General features: G+C 32.0%; 1 protein-coding gene across 1 annotated transcript; it reads right to left on the bottom strand.

The window, feature by feature from the left end:
- Positions 1-12478: 12478 nt before the first annotated feature.
- Positions 12479-14544, bottom strand: LOC120084549 (putative glutathione S-transferase). The gene is made up of 2 exons (XM_039040350.2): positions 13991-14544; positions 12479-12943 (listed from the first exon to the last, which is right to left on the bottom strand). The coding sequence occupies exons 1-2, from the start codon at positions 14303-14305 to the stop codon at positions 12605-12607; spliced, it is 654 nt and encodes a 217-aa protein (XP_038896278.1). The 5' UTR covers positions 14306-14544; the 3' UTR covers positions 12479-12604.
- Positions 14545-22313: the final 7769 nt, after the last annotated feature.

Consider the following 22313-nt stretch of genomic DNA (forward strand, 5'->3'; position numbering starts at 1 on the left):
GACTTCTCGAGATTACCATTCAAAAAGGTAGTCTTGACGTCCATTTTCCATATCTCATAATCATAAAATGTGGCTATGGACAGAAGAATTATGATAGACTTTAAAATGATAACAGATGAGAAAGTTTCCTCATAGTCCACTCCCTCAACCTAGGTATAACCCTTTTCCACAAGTCTAGTCTTAAAGGTCTGCACCTTTCCATCTACACCTCTTTTCCTTTTGTGGATCCATTTACAACCTATAGGTTTTACCCCATCAGGCTGATCTACAAGTTCCTAGGAAAAATTGAAGTACATAGACTCCATTTCCTGATTCATGGCTTTAATCCACTCATCTTTGTCAACATCCTCCATTGCTTGCTTATAAGACAATGGATTCTCAACTCCATCATCAGATATGATATTTTGAGCTTCTGTCAAACTCATGTAGCGTTCAAGTGGGTTCGCAAACCTCCGATTATATCGAGGAAGTCTCAACTCTTGAGATGGTTGACTAGATGAATCGAAATCAACAACTCTTGTTGATCTATTAGTCTGTTCAACAACTCTTGTTGAACTCTCAGTAGTCTCATTAGAAATCTCATTTAAATCAAGCTTACTTTGTGGTTTATGATCCTTTATATGGTTTTCTTCCAAGAAGATAGTATTTTTCGATACAAACACCTTATTCTCACTTGGATCAGAGAAGTATCCATCCCTCGTTTCTTTGAAGTAACCTACAAATAGGTAAACTTTTGAACGAGGTTCCAAATTTTTAGGGTTAGCCACAAACACATGGGTTGGACATCTCTAAATCCTGAAGTGGTGTAAACTACCTTTACGACTTCTCCATAACTCAAAAGGTATTTCAGAAACACTCCTTGAGGGAACATTGTTCAAAATGCAAACTGCAGTCCCTACTGCGTATCCCCAAAACGAGTTTGAAAGATGAGCATAACTCATCATAGACCGAACCATGTCCAACAAGGTTCTGTTTCTCCTTTCTGATACACTATTCTACTCTGGTGTACCTAGGGCTGGGAGTTAGGACGTACTTCCATGTTCTATCATATAGTTTCGGAATTCTAAGTCCATATACTCTCCACCACGATCAGATCGTAGTGTTTTTATCTTTTTACCTAACAAGTTTTCAACTTCAGTCTTATACTCATTGAACTTTGCAAGAGCGTCAGACTTATGTTGCATTGGTATAGATACTCATATCTTGAATAATCATCTATGAAAGAGATGAAATATCCATACCCACCCCATGCTCTAACACTCATCGGACCACAGAGGTCTAAATGTATAAGCTCCAAGGTTTCCTAGGCTCTATAACCTTTTCCAGTAAAAGGTCGTTTGGTTATTTTGCCCTCAAGGCAAGATTCACATACTGGTAAAGAGTTTTCTTCTAAACCATTTAGAAGTCCACATGTCACCAACTTCTCAATCCAATTGAGATTAATGTGACCTAACCTTAGATGCCAAAGATGGGAGTTTTCCTTAGGAAAAACCCTTGGTTGTTTTACAGTTGTTGCTGTTTTGAACATTTCAGTATTAAGCAAGGCTTTTATGACAAACGACCTTAGTAAATACAAGTTATTTTCCATTGAAGAAAAATCAATCTCCATACCATTCTTAAAAATAAACACTTTATTCTCAGAAAAGAAGATGGAATAACTTTGTTCAATCAGACGAGAAACTAAAATTAAGTTCCTTTTTATATGAGGAACTACATAAACATTATCCAGTAACAGACAACGTTTTTTGTTAAAAAATAACTTTAGCCTACCTACAGCAACAGCTGAAAAAACCTCACCAGTACCGACTCGAAGAATCATCTCTCCATTTTTCAATGTTTTCCAGGAACTAAATCCTTTATGGGAAGAACATACATGATTAGTAGCACCCGAATCAAGTATCCAGGCAGAATCATCATTCTCTACCAAACACATATCCAAGACAAATAAATCACATTTATTGTCTTTAGATTTCTTCCTCTTCTGGAGAGTAGTGGGATCCGTATCAGAACCTATATAAACTCCAAGTTCCATTTCAGAGAACAATTCTCGTCGATGAACTTCATCTGAGTCAGCAACAATTTCTTTCTGTTTTAGTCCCTTGACATTCAAGAAAGACTGGAGATTATCTTTGGAACTGACACTACTGGTTTCTTTGTCATTAATCCCATTTTGCTCAAAAAGTGCGAACTTACGTTCAAACAATTCTTGTAACGAGTCAATGATCTGACGTGCAATGACCATGTTCTCAACCTTTTTGGCCAATGCATCAGGTATGCTAGCCAAAATTTGAAGTCAAACCATCGAATTAGCCTTCATCCAAACTTCATATGCATTACGAACAATTTGCAGTGCATTAGGGTTTGGGACTTGAGAACACTCCTCGACCATGACAAACTCGAGGTCATTTACCACGAAATACGTTTTTAATAGACTCTTTCCAATGTATATAATCGGTCAAGTTAGAAAAATCAACTAACGGATAATCATACAATGACATGTTGCTGAAAAAACGAACATATTGATCTACATTAGATTTTAGCAAATACTCCTTAAAAGACAAATCCAATCAGGTTTAGCAAAATCTAAATGAACTCTATAACACATCTAGTTTCGCAATGACGCTTCAGTGGCTTAGGACAAAAGCCACCGAAGGGTAGTCAATTTATCCCTCCTCTGAATTGAGACACTCTCAAACAATCATTACACCATAACAACTCTTGTTCCTATAACGACTAACCATCATTGATTTTATCAAGAAATTATTAACTTGCTTAACAATTTCCCGTAAGTGTGACCCTACATTTTAGATCCTAGAGTTCCGTCTCAAGCAGCCAATCCGAAGGGAAAATCTGATTGGAGAAAAAACTAAAGCGACCCTATCTATTTATGGAGTTTACCTTGATATTGACCAACCGCACAAATCATTCGCAAGGGGATGCTTCTAGGGCCCCACGAGGCCGTGCAAGAAGATCTCATGGTGCAAATCAATGAAGCAGACCGCAAGACATGTTGACACACATCCTTCACCCACTTACTATAAATACTTTCTCCGTTCACCTTGATATTGACCCATGCAAACACCATCCGAAGGAGGATGCTCCCAGGGCACCACGAGGCCAAGCATGAATCTCACGACATGAATATTAAGGGAGAAACGTGAGTGAAATTGACATATCATATACATCTTTTCCTCCCACTGAGTATTTTAAGAACCTAGGGTTTAGTTTACTTAAAAAAAACACAGCTAATTATTTTAACTAAGTGACTGTTTAAGTTTGCCCAAAAGAACATGTACTTTGAAAAGTTTAACAATTTTCTATCATCATTCATTAAACACTTTAACGAATTGTAATCAACTGTTGCATGCTTGCAGCAAATTTATCTAATTTACCTTTCCAGGTAGGAGTGTTCCGTTTCTGTCAGCTTAAATACCCCAGCCTAGCCAGAACCCACCTTAGACAAAAAGTCCCTTATAGACAGATTTATTACAAATTTAATCTTTTATTCAAATCAATTTAATCCTATTAAAACAATTTAAAATATTAAACTTAGGTTTCTAATCTCATTAGAACCATAAACTTAGGTCTATCTCAATCAAATTTTAAAACCCTTTTAACTCATGATTTTACCTAAGTTTGCATGTAACTCTTGGTTATTGATTTTAATTCTAATTTCATTAATTATAACTCTTATAAAAAATGAAACAATCAAAATCAACCACAATACGAAGCCACACATTCTCAAGGCATTTATAACTCTTAAAAATAAACCTAAGTATCATGCTCCATGCATTATTCATTCATTACTACTTTTATATAACTCTTATATAACAAAGTAATGAACCAAGCTACATGCACTCATACACCTTCATATTATAATACTTATAATATAAAGATGATGCATGAATATGCTTAATGCATGCATAAATATAACTTTTATATTATATGATGCATGAAAATGCTTTAATTTAATTTAATCAGGAAATATACTAATTATAACACTTATAATATAAAGATGATGCATGAATAAATGCATAACCTAAGGTGGGTTTTAAATCTATATATCATACATTATGGCATATAAACAAACATACATCTCATGTACATTAAAAATAATGATGGACGGGGATAATATGCCTCAAAATCTAAAATAAAACTAACTATTACATTGAACCATCGAGTCGGCCGATTCAAACAAGCGAACCGGGTCTTGAACCGCCCGAGTGAATTCTCGTTCCACTGATCGTATAGCTTTTCGTTGTGATCATCGAGTAACTACAGTCGTGTAGCAACAATCAAGTACCTTTGACTTTGCAATGAAGCATGAAGGCCACTTGATCATGCAGCGCACCGAGTTTAAATGCATGCCTATACGATAGAGTACACGACAACTATGTGATGAAGCATGATCTTCTAGACGATCAAGGAGCAAGCGACGAGTATCACATACCGAGAAATTTGAGTAGTCAGTGACTATGCGATGAAGCATTCTAGCCTACTCGATCACTTAGTGCGCGCGTCTACCATGCAACGAGTATCATATATTCAGCGATCATTTATACCCTCGTTTACACGATCGAGTAGCCAATGCAAACCGATTGAGTAAGCACTTTACTCATTATTTAGCATCAGCCATATGATTGTTTAGTAAATGCTACACGATCGAGTTAGAACTTTTCTACTCATCGTTTAGCCAAATCTAAACGATCGTTTAGCTTGGGCTACACGATACTATATGACCAATGCTTGTTCTTCTTCTTCCTCGAAGTGAACTGCATCCCCATGCTTTGAAACTTTATCACGAGCGACTTAAAACTCTTCAAACACTTTGAATACAGACTCGATGACAAGTTAATTATGCCCAAAAAAACGCAGGGGCTCTTACAAATTAACTTTAAAATGTAAAAGAAAGCTTTAAAACAGAGGCCATCATCCCGAAACATCCATCAAACCATCCATAAACACACTGAACACTTCAATGCATTGTAGAACAAACTTAAAACCCATCAAGACTGTAAAATAAGTTCAATACAACAATGGAATTTGGAATATCAGAACAACCTGGCGCTGATACCAATTGAAGGAAATCTAAACATAGAGATCTAGTGAGCGGAAGTAGATCGTTCCAAATCCTATTGAGAAAGAATTCAAACAATTATAGTCTAAACGGGACAGATTATGCATAAACTATGAATTACAGCATGCTTCTTATAAATGAACAAACAAGGGATAGGGTATGCAAACCTTTGAAAAACTTTTCTTCAAGTATCCCTCGATCATTCAGGAACTCGTTCAACAGCACGAACATGAATGCAACGATCAGAACACGATCTCAACGAACGTCTGGATGAACCTCGATCAAATCGAGTTCAACTCGATCCTCGAACCTCGAACGGAACTAGAACACCACCACAAAAATTACTTTGGTATTCTTGATGTAAAAATCTAGGAGTTGTGGGCTCTGTGTGACTTTGGATAGAGGAATTAAGGAGGTATACATTCGAGTAAACGATCAAGTAAGTGGGAGATGGATTAATTCTATCGTATAGACTAGATACTCAATCGTTTAATCAAAAGAAGCCTATCATATAGACTTACTACTTGATCGTGTAGTGTCAGTAACTATCGTATAGAAAACTCGATACTTGATCGTTTAGGCTGTGAGACACTATCGTTTAGTAAAATGCTTTACTCGATAGTTAATTCTTTTGTCAAATGACACAAAATGAATCATCATCTGATTTTGGAAAACCATTTTCCTTTTATCTCACAGTCACCATAAAACTTCTAATAACCTCCCACTCAAATCGGTTATTAAAGAAAAAGAATAATTAATTATCATATAATTAATATGTTATAAATAAATATAATAACCAACTTATCATATTATATTTATAACCTATAATTTTAATATTTCATCATATGAAACATATAAACCATAGTTCTTTTTCTATTTTATGGTATTTAATATAAATGATATTTATATTAATTCCTCCACTTGATGTATCGAATATATCAAATCAATTATATCACATATAATTGAATTAATTTAATTATATCACATGTAATTAAATTTTCTCTTGTTAATTTGAACACTTCAAATTAACCCAAAATCTAATTCTCAACTTGAACCTATTGACTACCAAGGGGACCTTATGAACCTGTAGCTTTAAGCTCCAACGATATGTGAATAACTGACTAAACTCTTTAATCACGAGATCTACCATCCGTTACTATTGGTCACTCCACTAAAGACTGACAGTTGCACTCTTCGCACTACATATATATTTTTGTGTCCATTAGATATAACCAATCAACAGTGCGATGACCCTTCACAAATTGCTTGTAAATAGATCTAGGTCAATTTACCGTTTTGCCTTTTTAGTTACATCTAACTCCTTAAGTACCACTGATTCCTCTAGTGAACAATAAACCATAGTCCTACTATGACTAAATCCTCTCTTCCCAAGAGAGGGTGTGGCCACTATGTTCAAGACTTGGAATCAGTCCTTATGGAAGCAATTTATCTACTTACCCCTGCTTCGAGGAAGGAGTGAATTCCGTCTTGTGTAGCTGAGTTCCCAGCTCCCCAATCAGACAGTCCCCAAAATGGTAGGCTTGTTGAGTTGACAATCTGGCCACTCTCACCCATACAAATCAAAGGATCGCCCTTATAAGTAGGAGTTCCCAACTCACTCAGGATTAAGGTCACGTCACCTATGGTCATCCTAGTGAAATGTAAGTCTCAATTATCAACGGCGTTACATAAAGAGACTAATCATCTCGTAGTCCGGTCTTATACAAACTATTTGTATAGAATACCCCATACTCGCATGTCTCCACATGAATGGTCAGGATCAAACCGTTTGTAACACTTTACAACACTTGTAACATCTACAAAGTAGGTCGTATCCGTAGTGTTATCAGGATAAGGTATCTCTTCTTTATCCTTATAATACAGACCATTTAGGTTATTACTTAAGGCATGATCCCCTTGTACGTCTCCACATGCATGCTTAAGTTAAATAAATTAACCTCGAATCTTAGTTTATTAGATTGAGTAGATGCTTATAAAATAACACTTATTTTATTAATAACAATATGTTCACAAAGTGTTTACAAACTACGAGACTACCAGGAGAATTAGGACACCAATCCCAACAGGCTTAATGCTTAAAGCTTGAAACTCTTCTGTTGTTTACTGGATGACATCTTAATCGTGTAGACAAAGCTCCAAGAACTAAACGACAGTTCAATTATGTAAACGATAGGACGAAGCGCTAGACGATCGTGTAGACGACAGTTGAATGAAGCTAAATGATCGTATAAACGACAACTGAAGAGCTAAACGATCATATAGACGATTGGATGTGGAGCTAAACAATCGAGTACACGATGCGATAGGAACTACACGATCGTGTAAATGATACTTTAGTAAATGCTAAACGATCGTAGAGTTAGAAAGAAAGAACACATGAGTTTAAGTGGTTAGGCCAAAGGCCTACGTCTACTGTGCAAATCGAGAGGGTCTCTTTTATTACTTCTTCTTCAAAGTTATTACAAAACGAATGTCTTGCTCTCTCTCGTTTTCTCTCTTATGTTATTCTCACATTTGTTTTCCTTTATATACACAGGTGCAATGGTCAACGATGAGACTCTGGTGGTTACAACACATAACAGAAAGAAGTCGACAACGGTTCAATTGCCTGTAACGATTTTTTTTTTTTTTTTTTTTGGTCTTCAATTCTATCACCTTTCAAACAAAATTGGGAATTTATGAACTGAGACTGTGAGTGAACCCATTCTATAGGAAACATTGCAAAATTAGAGAGACAAGACTAAAGAACAAAGTAAATAAAACAGCTTATTTTCTGCCCCCACTTCTTATTTCTGTCGTGAATCTCGTGTAATCGTCGTACTATCCGACGAGGATTCCACTTTTATAAGCACTTTTGGAAATGTTAAAGATTTTTTTAAAATTACTTTTAAATACACTGTTCGTTTTTTAAAAAAGACGCGTTTTTGTGTTTGAATGACCTTCATGGTTAAAGTATTTCTAATTCACTTCTATTTATTATAAAGATTTCTATCTTTTTATATGAAATGGAATGGTGAACAATGTTAAAAATATTTTTTTGTTTTAAGCTTCATTTTCATATCTTTTATCATTATTTATTTTAAACAATTAAGTTTATCTGTTTCACTTTTATTTGTTTTTTATATCAAATTGAATGGTAAATAATGTCAAAAATAATCTTTTTTTACACTTTATTTTCTCATCAATTATCATTTTAAAAAATATCTTAAAGTTTTGTTAAACAATTTTTTAAATTTTAAAGTTAAAATGGTTGGAGAATATGAATAAGATATATTTAAAAAAAAAAAAATATGAGAATTTATTTTGTAATAAAGGATACAACTCAATTGACATATATGGTTTTATTTAAATATGTGACTATTTTTTGGCTTTTTTTCTCAACTTTCAAAATAATTAATTAATATTTTGGTAATAATAAACTCACTCTTATTTATTAATATTTTTAGTGTTTTGAAAAACTTATTCTGTAGAACTCAAAACAAAGATTCAAACCAAATTTGAATCAATCAAATCGAGTTCAAAGGAATAAAATAAGAGCAAAACAAAATTCTTATTAAATAAATTAAAGTGTGACATGTGGAGCAATCGACAGAATGTGGTGAGTTTTGTTTGGCACGAAAATTAAAATTAAAAAAAAAAAAAAAAAAAAAAAAGCATGAATTTTAATTTAAAAACTTACAATAATGATTACAACTTCCCTCACTTTTTTAAAATCATTTTCTTCCCCAAAATCCACGATAATTTTCGAAATTTCCAGTCCTTTGAACACAAAGATTGCATGGTTGCTTTTCCAAGCTTTTTAAATTTCTTTTTCATCTTTTTCTTGAAAAAGATATATTGTTGTGTGAGCACTGATTTGTCAGTCCTATAATTTGTAAATCTATTATTTGATTAGTTTTTTTTTCATATTTCTCTTCATTTCCAAATCTATTGTAAAAGGTTATTCTTAAACGCATAACAAAGAGTCTTGTAATGATTTGATCTTAATGTGTAAAAATGATTGAGTTTGTTCTTGAACTTATAAAATGAGTGTATAACGGTTGAGCTCTAATCTGTGAAAAGGTTAGTAAATTTTTATGGGATAGTTGCATAAATGGAATTCAAAAGAATAGAATATGTAGTACAAAGATAAAATAATTGCATATATAGAACAAAAAATGGTAAAAGATTATAAAACTCATGCCTAGTTACCATTTTGCTTGCTTCTTCTCGATTTTCTCAAATTGAAGGCTATCAGCCACTGATAGCTGCTATCAATTACTACCACTGATAACTGCTATCAGTGGTAGCTTTCAATTTGAGAAATATTAATTAATACAATCTTGAAATATTAGCTTTTAATTTGTTATCAGTGTCAACGGTGACTATCATTAATATACATTCATCAATTGAAATCAACCTTGAAATATTAACAGTTAAGGCTATCAATGACTATCAATGATAGATTTTTATAAGTAGTTATCAACATTGAAAGAAAACCAACAATTTTGAAAGATTAAGCGATACCAGTGATGGAGAACTATTAGTGGCTGATAAACTTTCATAAATGGCTATCAACTTTGAAAGATTAACACAGTAGCTATCACTAATAATGTTCTATCGTGGCTATCACCAATAGCAACTATCAGTCATTATCGCTGATAGGTTTTCATCAATTAGAATCAACCTTGAAATATTAACACTTAAGGCTGGCAATGATAGACTTCTATAACTAGTTATGAACTTTCAAAGAAACTCGATATATAGATTTCACCTAACTTCTACTACCGAATTCACTAATATCACTCATATCGTGGTTACCAATGATAGCTTCTTTCACTGATAACATCAATGATAAGATGATATCAATGATCTCACTGATATCATGCTATTAATGATCTCATTGATATCATGTTATCAGTGATAACTCTCTATTACCAATGACAGCAGCTATCAGTCATTATCGGTAATAGAAAGTTATCACTGATAACATGCTATTAGTGATAGCTCCTGTCAATGATAGCTATTGACCACCTTATTGTCCCTTTCCTTGTCCTTTCCAACTATCCATACAGTCCCTTTTCTTTTTAATACCTCTCAAGGGCATTTTCGTAAAATTAGCGAACAGTCAAACCAAATCCTTTTTCTTTGTTTGATTTTGTGAACAAATATTATGGTATACAAATACACAAGTTTTTCAATTTGTGCTCTTCATTTTAAGCCATCTATGCTATTTTTTCAAGTTTATTTTAATAGACATCATACTCTTAAAAGTTCTATAAAAACAAAACAAAACTATTGGTTTGTTTGATATATCATTCGCATTTCTCATTTTTTGAGAAATATACTTGTTTAATAACTATTCTTGTTTCTTATCTCAAACTTTTAAGAAATGTTTCTAAAAATGGTGCAAATTTGTGGATTAAATTTTTTTTCTTTTAAATCAGTTTTCATTTGTTATTTATATTTAATGTTTGGTTATAATAATCAAAATTAATGATTGGCTTGTTGGTGTTAAGTCAATTATGAATTGGGTACTTTCAAGTTTAGAGTACGGAACTCACCTTCATAATCCTTATGGAAAAAAGAAGAGATGAAGCAAAAACTGAATAAAGGAAAAAAATTAAAAAACAAAAAATAAAAAATAAAAAAGAAGAAGAAGAAAAAGCTGAAGAAAAGAAAGAAAATTTTAAAAGAGAGAGAAAGAAAGGAAGCAAAAATCGGAGAAATGAAAGAATTTTTTTTTTTTTAAAAAAAAAAAAAAGAAGAAGCAAAATCAGATAAAGGAAAGAAAATTAAAAAAAAAAAAAAGGAAGAAAGAAAAACAGGAAGTAAAAACTAGAAAAAGAAAATAAAAATAGAAAAAATGTAAAGAAACAAAACCGGAGAAAGGAAAGAAATTAAAAAGAAGCAAAAATTAAAGAAAAGAAAGAAACTAAAAAAATAAAACAAAAAAATTAAAAATTAAAAAGAAAGGAAAGAAGAATGTATGCAACAAGACAATGAAGGACGAAACTGAAAATTAGAAAAAATTCAAAAGTTGACTAGTTAACACTTCCATATTTGCAAATATTTTAAAGATGTGTGATATATTTTTAAAATTTTTTCCCCTTGTTTTACTATCTATTACAAATATCCAATTTTTATCCAAATACCTAAGAGGAGCATGAGGAGTGTAATAGGCTAGTTGTGTCGGATCACTATAAAATTTGTGATGTCAATTTCTCTATACCTATATTACTTTAGTTTTGCAATTAATTTATTATTATATTTTATTGTATGAAACTAGTTACAATATTTATTATTGAAATTAATTTCTCGTAAGTTGGTTGACTTTATCTCTACATATTTATTATTAGTCTTGATATGAAAGTTAAATTGAGTGTTTGAATTTGTTTATGTCAACTTCTTATTACTTTGTTGTTGAATTTATTTGTATGAAAGTATTGTTTAACTTATTTGCTAACAATATTAGTAAATAGTTTTATTAATTTGAATAAACTCTATTCATCATCCTCTAGGATTGTCATATTGATCCGATAATTGATATCAGAGTTAGTAACTCTTCTGCATAATTCAATTTTCAGATATTATTTTGATAGATAAAATATTTTGAGAAATTATTTGAAAAACTTAATTACTAGAGATTTGACAACTTTAAATGATCATTTTATTGTTAGGCCCCGTAATAGATATTATGATATTTCAAAAAAATAAAATGAAAACTTGTGTACTTTTCTATAGATTTTAACATTTTGTATGTTTGTGAGCCTATCATTTAGCTAAATTGTAATTGAATAATGAGTTGCTTATTTTTAATATCAAAGTTATAAATATCATATATTGTACATTACAAGAAGTATGTGATATAATTTTTACATTTTGATTATTTTTATTTTATTTATTCTACCATAAATACAATTTTATTATTATTATTTTTTATGAATTAGAAATCTGGATATTATATATATTTTTTTAAATTAATCATCAGAGCTTAATTATTATCTCTACACTATTTAGTCACACACTTTAAACCTAAAAATCTATAATTTTAGATTATAGACTTTTTAGCTTTCTTATAATTATGGTTTTTTTATCATTCTTAAACAAAGATCAATTTTTAAAAGGAAAATTTTGACAGATAAAAAAATGTCAAACTATTTACAGAGATAGAAAAAAGTATTGATAGACTTCTTTCTGCATCTATTAGTAATAGACTTTTATCATCCTTTATCAACTTCTATTAAAAAAAATTAAAATTTTGTTATGTTAGGTAAATAATTTTCATTTTGTTTAGTATTAAAAAATGAAGAAGTGTACTAATTTTGTGACCTAGAAATTATGAAAGGGCACATGGCATTTATGGAATGATAATAATAATGTTCAAAACACACATCAAAATGTGCAAATGAAACATTTTTCATTTAAAAGCATCCCAACAAAGAAAGTAACAAAGTAGTATTTAATTAACTAATCCTTCCACTTCCACTTCTACTTCCAAACTGAAACTAGAGACAAGGAACAAATTTAGTCAAACCTTTTCTTCAGTTGAAGCAAAGACTCACAAACCTTTTTGGGGTCAGGCAGAGAATTAGCAACACTCTCCTTTTGTAAGCATCTATTCACCCAACTTATTATCTTTGGACACTCAGCCTCAATGCTGAAATTCCCAATGGTCTCATACGCATAAAACCATGAGGAGAATCCAATCAAACCAATGTCTAAAAATCCAAAACATTCACCTCCAAAATAATCCTTCTCCCCCAGAACTTCTTCTAGTTGCTTCAAAATTTCTATTACCTCCTCCTTCCCTGCCTCTTGCTCCTCTCCCTTTTTCGTGTATATCTTCTTCGCACTTTCATAAATCTGCATTTTGAATCTCCCATCTCAAAAACGAATATATAAATATGTGTTTATGCATGAAGACAGAATTTGCACATAGGTGTGCCGTGAAGTGCAGAAGGCCGAAGCCTCCTCGCCGCAGGAGAGAAAGAACAATACACCAGACGGAAATTTTTAACAAGCTTTCTTCACATTTCAGTGTGTGACTGTGTGTATTTTTCTCTTGGATTGGGGCTTTTCTCTTGTTAGTTTACCGGGTTGTGGTATTGGATTCAAATAGTCCTTGTTGGGCTATTTGGGGAGAGATTTGTAACGTAAGTTTTGGTGTCTTTGTAATCTCCATCATAGTGAAACCTGCAATTACATATGACTAGATATAGTTCCAAGTTTGTAACCATATATTTTTCGGTGTCGTTTTCTTTCTCCCTTATCCTGTTTATTTGATGTTTTATGATCGATGACTTATTTGATTCTAATCCGTGGAAGTGGAAGTTTGAGATATATATCTTGCATAAATTCCCAACAGAACATACGGAATAAAGAATAATCATTGTATCATAATAGACAGTTTCTCATATTACTAAATATTATATGATGATTATCCAATGTGGTTATATAAATCATAATGAAAAAGCATTGTAATATTTGAAACTTCGAAAAAAATGTCATTTCATTCAAACATGTCACCTGGAAAAATAATCAATAGATCAAATTTTATTGATGAAACAAGTATCTCATATCATATCATATATACCAATTGACTTACATACCTACTTTTTTTTTCTTTAATATATCAGTACACAATAATTTAGGTCTCAGATTTTAGTTTTTCTCTTTTATGCTTTTTATATTTGTGGAAGAAACATGTTTTTGAGAAATTGGGTCAAAATCTTAGGTTCGTTTCTATTTAAACTCACTAATTATCACTAACCTGAGCATAACTCAACATTTCTAAGTCTAATGTAGTTCTCTCCCAAATTAAAATTAAATTAAAATGATGACGAATGCTAAGGAATATGAACAAAAGAAATTGAGTTAAAAAAGGGAGCTAGAGAGAAAACAAAATTTTACCTTCTTATCGATGAAATCAACCCAGAATCTGGCCTGAGATCTCTCATAAGGATCAGACGGCAACAAAGGAGCTTTATCATTCCAAAATTCATCAATATACTGAACAATAATGGAAGATTCACAAATGGGTTTTCCATTATGAATAAGAACGGGGATTTTCTTGTGAATCGGGTTCATTTCAAGAAGTAAAGGGCTCTTATTCCTCAGATCTTGTTCCAAATACTCATAGGCCACGCCCTTCTCGGCCAGAGCTATTTTAACTCGCATACCAAACATGCTGGGCCAGAAATCCAACAGCTTCACTTCCTCTGCCATTGTTGGTGCTACCCAAATGAGAACAATCCTTCAAGCCAATTGGGAATTGTGGAGAAACTGAGATCGAGATTGATAGTAGAAGACGCATAAAAGGCAAATGGATGCCTTTCTGGAAATTTCACCACTCTTTTATTCTTTTTATTATTTTCATAATACAGCATTGGAGTTGTCGTGGCCTCGTTGGACTTAAATATACTTTCTACATTTCACATTTATTCATTTTCTTCTCTACGCATCTTATCTTCTCATTTTAATTGAAAAATAGTTTTAAACCTTAAAATGAGTCAAAGATATTTTCAAATACAGTAAAATATTATAATTTATAAATCACATTTTATTGTATACCATCCTTTCTATGGAAGATTTAGACAATTAACTTTATATGACTAATCTTTCACAAATATCCATTTTTTTAACACATTGATAGAAATATATCGTTTTTAAATTTACTATTAAGGAAAGTGTTTCCAATATGATCGATAACGATTTTTATTTTAGTTTTTCTGTTTTTCAAATTTGTATGAAATTTCATCTTAAAACTAATTGGTAATAGGTGAAGTAGCTCATTTATTTTAAAAGGAGTGTGAGGTTCTTTAATTTTTTCAATATGGAATTCTTAACGATTTTCACATTTTTTGAAGAAATATTTGAATCTTAATCAAATTTTAAAAAGAGAACAAGCTTTTTAGAAATTGAGTCAAAACATTAGATTCATTCCTCTTTAAACTCACTAACACATCAGCATAACTCAATATTTTGAAATAATGCTATTTTCTCTCAAATAAAAACTAGGATGATGATGAATGTTAAGGAATAGGAATAAATGATATTGGGTTAAGAAAGAGAGAGAGAAAACAAAGGATCTTCATAAGGATCAGATGGCAAGAGAGGAGCTTTATCATGGTCATAAACATTATTTTTTAGAACTCTGTTGCAATAATTTTTTTTTTTAAATATGCTTATGAGTTTTTATGAATATATATATAAAAACAGTATTATCCCTTTTTTTCTCTTAATTAATGTATACAACCATGTTCTTTCCACACAAAAAGTATACCATAATACAACCATTTTTGTCATCCACTTTTTTGCAATTAGTCTTAAGTGCACTGCAGAAGAATTTATATAATGCTTTCAATTTTGAGTGTTAGAATGTCTTGAATTTGTTTGCAGACGCCTTCTAACAATCAAGTACGAAATTTAGAGAAGTGCACTATATAAACTCTCTAACTCCAGTGGTGTCATTTTGTATTCAGATAACATTCTTTCTAATAACATGTTCACCCTTTACCTTGTAGACATAACTAACACACTGTTAGTGAATCACGTAAATTTGTGTGTCGATTATCTATTTTTTTATGTTCTTTCGTATTCTTTAATTACCAATTTCGTAACATTGAGCTTCGAATCTGGGTTAGTTGTTTAGCTCCCTACATTAGAATGTAGTTAAAAGCTTCTACTCACAAGTCACTTAAAAAGGCATTAACATGTGTAAACACAAGATAACCAAAGAGAAAAGGAAGAGTCAATGAACATGTGGAGTTGGTAATCCAGTTCAGTGTAACCATATTTACATCTAGGAGACACTTGCCCTAAATGAAAAGGTTCTACTAGATAAGATAAGTAATGACAACAAGAATACTTATCTAAAGTTTAAGCTAACTTGATACACAAATAGCTTTGTTCTATGGACTAGTTTAGACTCCCCTAAACCAAATGCTTCGTCACCTATAGAGTAATCAGATTCGGGCTCCCCCTTGAATCAATGTCTCTGTATATGAAGCTTCAAAAATCTTTTTGATTAACTGATTGAACGCCCTTCAACCAGCAGACTTATCCCACATGAACAACAATTCATTACCTCAATTCGTGCAGTTGCAACGCTCTCTCTCCGAAGGATTCACCACACTTGCAGAGCAGCAACACAACAAGTTCTCAGCAATGTCATCAATATTTCATACAATCATTCAGTTGCTTCACCAACTCCGAAGATCACAGCAACAAAATAACATAGACAATCCATAAGGAAAGAAATAGAAACGACAAGAATAATATTGCCATCTAAAAATGGAAAGAATAAAATCAAATATGTATCCATAAAGGAAAGAAAGAAGATGATCACCAAAGCCACAAAGAATGGCAACAAGAAACCCAACAAAACAAATAAAAGGAAACAATAACAGCTAACACAATTTGTAATGACATTTGTTTTACGGAAAAATATATTTTAAACGATAAATTGCTTAATATACTAATTGTAATTTTGTTAGGAAACAAATATTCAAATTACTCTACGCAATAACTTGATTAAAAAAAAGTTCAATGATGTTGTAGAGAACGAAAAATTTTAAATAATTTGTTATAGAAAAATTAGTACTATGAATCACTTATATCTTAATGTTACGAGATCGAGATTACAATAATAAGTAGTCATGACATGAAGAGATTAAGAATATGTAATAAAAATGATAATCAGATTGATTTTTCTTCCACCAATAACTAGAGGATACATACAGTTTGGTGGTTCGGCTTCTACAAAAAAAACTGAAGCTATACCCACCATTCGATGGTTGAAAGTATAAAACCATAACCAAACCGACTTGGAAAGAAAACCGCACTGGCCAAACCGTTGGAAATACGGTTAGTCGCTTAAGGGATCTAGAGGTGGTGGTCCATGCATGTTGGGCTCGCTCAGATATTGGGCACTTATAAAGCCCGTATGAATGTAGTTAAAGAATAAGAAGCCAAGTTGTGTTGTCCATGGAATCATGGATAATTAAAAGGGACGATTGGATAAATGTCTAATTTTAAAATGAAAATTTGAAAAAAATATCCAAATATAGTTTCTATCCTAAAAATGTCTAAACATAAAATATTAAATTAAAATACATGGTACGTATTTAAAATTATGGCAATATACCTTTCTTGAAAAATAGAATTATACAACATTTAAATACAAAATCTTATCCAAAAATCAAATGTGGCGTAAATAAAGGAATCAGAATCTTGTATGAGAAACGTTAATAGTCCCTCTAAACAATACGCACAAATACAATGTCTATGACCAAATTTAAGCAAAATCAATATGAAAATAAAAGATAAACTTCAGTATATATATATAAGTACAAATAACAATTACATGCCCTAATATTGACAGAAATACAAGGTTTGCACTGTGGAAAAAAAAAAACTTCACTGAAAAAAATATATCAATACACATAATAATTACATGCCCTAGTATAGCCAAAAATACAAGATTTGCACATGCCAGACCAAATAAATAATAATCTATGCCCTCTAGGATATAAGGTACACATTCAACCCTATCACCTTTAACACTAGTTTAATTACACTGTCATCCTATAACTCTCAAACCCATGAACTAAACAACAAATAGCAAATATATAGTCTCACGACCTCAAACCCATGACTTAATCAACAAATACATGTTAAATACATGTGTTTTTTTTTTTTTACGTTATTGGTCTGTGCTACTACCTTGGATAGATAGTGTATTCGAGTTATTATCAAATTTAATGACTATAAAAAAATAATTTGACATAAACTACAGGTTTTGTGAGGTGTCTTCTACTTAAAATCGTCACAATAGCTCAGTTTCGTCCGCCTTGTCGCTCAAAATCAATTGCCGCCATGCTTTGGTGTCAGATTTCCACCACTCAGTCGGATCATGTTTCAGAACCAAATCAGTTAGGTTCAAGTGAAGGTATAAATAGATGTTATTTCACTTTCAATCCTGCTTACCTTATACAACGAAAACTTCTTTTCCGGGAGTTGAGAATGGATATGGATATGGCACGTCGCATTTCGACAAAATGACTAGATGATCAATAGCCCAGTATATGGTGTTTATTATTCTTGTCCTTGTCAATGGGCGTTACCATTACGGGTGTACATAGATTGGGTAGGATTAGGTTGAAAGGATTTTTTGGATCAACCCAAAAATTCAGGTTGATTGAGTTGGCAACCCGAATAAGGTCTCCAACCCAACCCTTAAAATTCGGGTTGGGACGGGTTGGGTTGTCGGGTTATTTATTCTTTTTCTTTTCTTTTTTTATTACATTTATTATTAACTTAAATATTTAAATTTGTGTACAATACATATTAATAATTAAAATTTCATAAAACTTAAATATTAAATATCAAAATTCAAGATATCTATTACAAACTTCGTACAAACATCATAAAAATATATATGAGTTTATATATATATATAATAATAATATTACAAATTCGGGTTGGGTTGAGTCAACCTGAATTTTTAAAAGTGCAACCTGTTAGACATATTTAAATAATAATATGTTTAAGTAAAGCATGGGTTATGTATTTGGATTAATAATTTATCACATTGGGTTATTTTATTAGATTGGGCTCTATTATGTGATCTAATTAATTAAGGCACTAGATTCCTAATTGAATATGGATTTAATGGGTAGAAGCTCATTCCTACTTAATTAGGGTTTAATGGGAACCCTAATTGAACTAGTATATAAAGAGACCTTAGACTATGGTCCTCCATATACCAAAACAATATAAGCACCCAGTCTTTCTTGAGTCAAAGAGATCCCACTAAGAGCATTCGGAGTTTTGGTTGAGGAAGACCATAGTCATCCATCATCATCTTGAAGCTATCATCAATTTTGCAATGGAATCCGGTATGTTATTCTTGACAATTTGACATGAATGATCCTAGGGTTTATCTATTCAATATAGATATAAAGAATTTATGCTAACAAGTGGTATCAGAGCATGAATTTCATGTTGGATTGTTAGTTTATGCATTTTCCATTGGCATTGTTGATTAAATTTTGGTTTCGGTAAAGAATTTAAAGAATTTTTTTTTAAAAAAATAGCCGGCTTACTATAGCAGCGTTGTAAACTCATCGAGGTAGGATGGAAATCTCGGCGGTCATTTTTTTCTTTGGCAATAGTGTTCTTGCAACCCGTATTCTTGTATGTGGTATTTGGCATACCCATCACCAATTATGAATGATGTGCTAGTGGTGGATTAAAGTTAATTTTTTTTTTTTTTTGTTGATTATTTTGATTGAACTAGTTTCCTAAAGTTTTTTTTTTAAGGAAAAAAAAAATCCCTTAGTTCTCTTATTGTCAAAATTAAGGATTTCAACATTCATGACAAAAGTCCACCAATGTGATGAAATCCACTGGAAAAAAGTTAAACCCAATCGAAGGAGTTGGTCTTTAGTTGCTACAAGTTTTACCCATCAAAACTTTCGGTTAATGACTGACTGGAGTTGTTGTTGCGCAAAGGTATTGGTCAATTACCGATTAAAGTCTTGCCGGCGGTTCTTGGTTTTAATTATCATTTTTTTTTTCTTTAATTCTTAATGGATGACTTTATGAGTTCGGTTTTAAATTTGATTAGTAATGGAAAAGTTAATGTTGTCGCTGTTTTTTTTTCTTTTATTTTTAACTAAAAAGTTATGTTAATACTTAATTGATGAATATGAGTTTCAAAAAAAAATGATTGAATTTAGTGAATCTAAGTTTTATTGATTAATAACTTTGTGAAATTCTTGAAAAGGGTTCTTAGTTCTTGATTGATAAGTTTGTGAATTAAAATCTACAATTTGATTTTTTTTTTTTTTGTGATATTCACATGTTTATGTTACTTTAATTGTATTATGTGTATGCAATTATTAAGTGAATTTTGTAAAATACTATTTGGTGTTCTTCCTCCTTTATTTTTTGTATAATAATATTATTATATTATTATATCTTATATTTTAGATTGAATTGGTAAAAAATAATATGTTACCAAAGTAGTCTCTAGTTTTAATAATGAAATATAAGATGTGCATATTCATGAATTTATGCGGATAATTATCGGCCCAAAGGAAGATAATTATTTGGCCAAATTATGGTATGCATGTGGTAATAAGTATGTGGCAATTATAAGGATTGTTCATGTGAAAAACAGTCGGTCCAAAGAAATGCTATTTTTTGACAGAGTTAATTGTCAGTACTTTGATTACTACGTTGAGAGTACTATTTACAGTGGGTGTTTTTTGCCCAAATGCTGGACATCAATGTTGTGCTAGGTATCTTGTTAAAGAGGCCCACCATATATGTGAAATTATTTTGTTATGTTTTAGTTTTGAGCATATGTTTTTTTTTTTATTGTTTCAGTTGGTCTTACTCAAATGTCTGGAAATCTAAGTTCAATCCCTAAGTTGAATGGATCGAACTTCAAGATTTGGAAAGAAAGCCTAGAGATACTTCTTGGGTGTATGGATTTGGACCTTGCATTAAGGATCGATAAACCTACTTCTACTGAGGAACAACCAAATACGGCTAATATAGAGAAGTGGGAACGGTCAAATCGCATGTGTCTGATGATCATTAGGTACTCTATTCCGAAGTCTTTTCAGGGCTCTATCACGGAAAGTGAAAATGCCAATAAGTTCCTTGCTCAAATTGAGAAATATTTTGCTAAAAATGAGAAAGGGGAAGCAAGTAGTCTTTTGACTTTTTTAACTTCTTTGAGGTATAAGGGCAATGGAAACATAAGGGAGTACATTATGGAAATGCCTAATCTCGCAGGTAAATTAAAGGCACTTGATATCGAGATAAATGAAAATTTACTCGTGCATTTGGTACTTATATCCTTAATAGGGTACACTATGTCGGGCAAACCCAGCATGAATGGTGAAGCAAAAAGGCGAAATAGTGCTTAAGGATATGGTAAGAAGTATGATTAGTGATTCTTCTCTACCAGAATCCCTTTGGGGTGAGGCACTAAAGACTGCAACATATATCCTTACTATGGTACTTAGTAAAGCAATAGCCAAAACCCCTTATGAGTTGTGGACAGGAAAGAAGCCTAGTATTAGGCATCTTCACATATGGGGTTGTCCAGTTGAGGCTAGGCCATATAGACCTAATGAAAGAAAATTGGACTCAAGAACTATTAGCTGCTATTTTGTTGGATATTCTGAGCACTCTCGGGGTTTCAAGTTTTATGATCCCACTTCTATATCATTGTTTGAGACAGGAAATGCTAGATTCCTTGAGGATGTTGAGTTTGGAGGGAAGATAACATAAGGAAAGTTGTCTTTGAAGAGGAATTGGTTTCTTTTCCTCATGTGATTATAAATGATGTTCAGGCTCCAATTCCTGACTTCATTATTGAACCAATTATAGAACAAGACAACATTGAAGTCCCCGTTATTGAACCTGAAGTTCAAACTCAATAACCTCAAAAAGTGCCACTAAGAAGATCCATTAGAGAGAGAAGAAGTGCAATTTCAGATGATTATATTGTGTTTATTCAAGAACATAAAGATGATGTGGGCATAATGGAAGATGATCCAATCAACTTCCAAAAAGCTTTACAAAGTTCTAACTCTCAAAAGTGGATAAGTGCTATGGAAGAGGAAATAAAATCCATGACAGACAATGACGTTTGGGAACTTGTCGAACTGCCATCAAGAGTGAAACCCATAGGTTGTAAATGAATATTTAAAACCAAAAGGGATTCACATGGCAATATCGAAAGATATAAGGCTTGTCTTATTGCAAAGGGTTTTACTCAAAAGAAAGGCATTGATTACAAAGAGTCTTTCTCTCTGGTTTCATCGAAAGACTCTTTTAGGGTAATCATGGCACTGGTAGCTCACTTTGATTTAGAGCTACACCATATGGATGTAAAAATTGTGTTTCTCAATGGGAACATTGATGAGACGATTTATATGGTGCAACTAGAAAACTTTGTGTCTAATAATTCAAAGTCTATAATGTGCAAATTAAAGAAATCCATCTACGGTCTCCTCTCATCAATGGTATCACAAATTCCATGAAGTGATAACCTCATTTGGTTTTGAGGTGAACATTGTGGAAGATTGTGTATATCACAAGTTCAGTGGGAGTAAATCAATCTTTTTGGTGTTATATGTTGATGACATACTCATAGCTAGTAATGATGTAGGTTTATTGCATGACACTAAGAGATTTCTCAAAAGAAATTTTG

The sequence above is a fragment of the Benincasa hispida genome, chromosome 1 (genome assembly GCF_027475165.1).
Source record: "Benincasa hispida cultivar pf3 chromosome 1, pf3_genome.v1.1, whole genome shotgun sequence".
Lineage (NCBI taxonomy): Eukaryota > Viridiplantae > Streptophyta > Magnoliopsida > Cucurbitales > Cucurbitaceae > Benincasa > Benincasa hispida.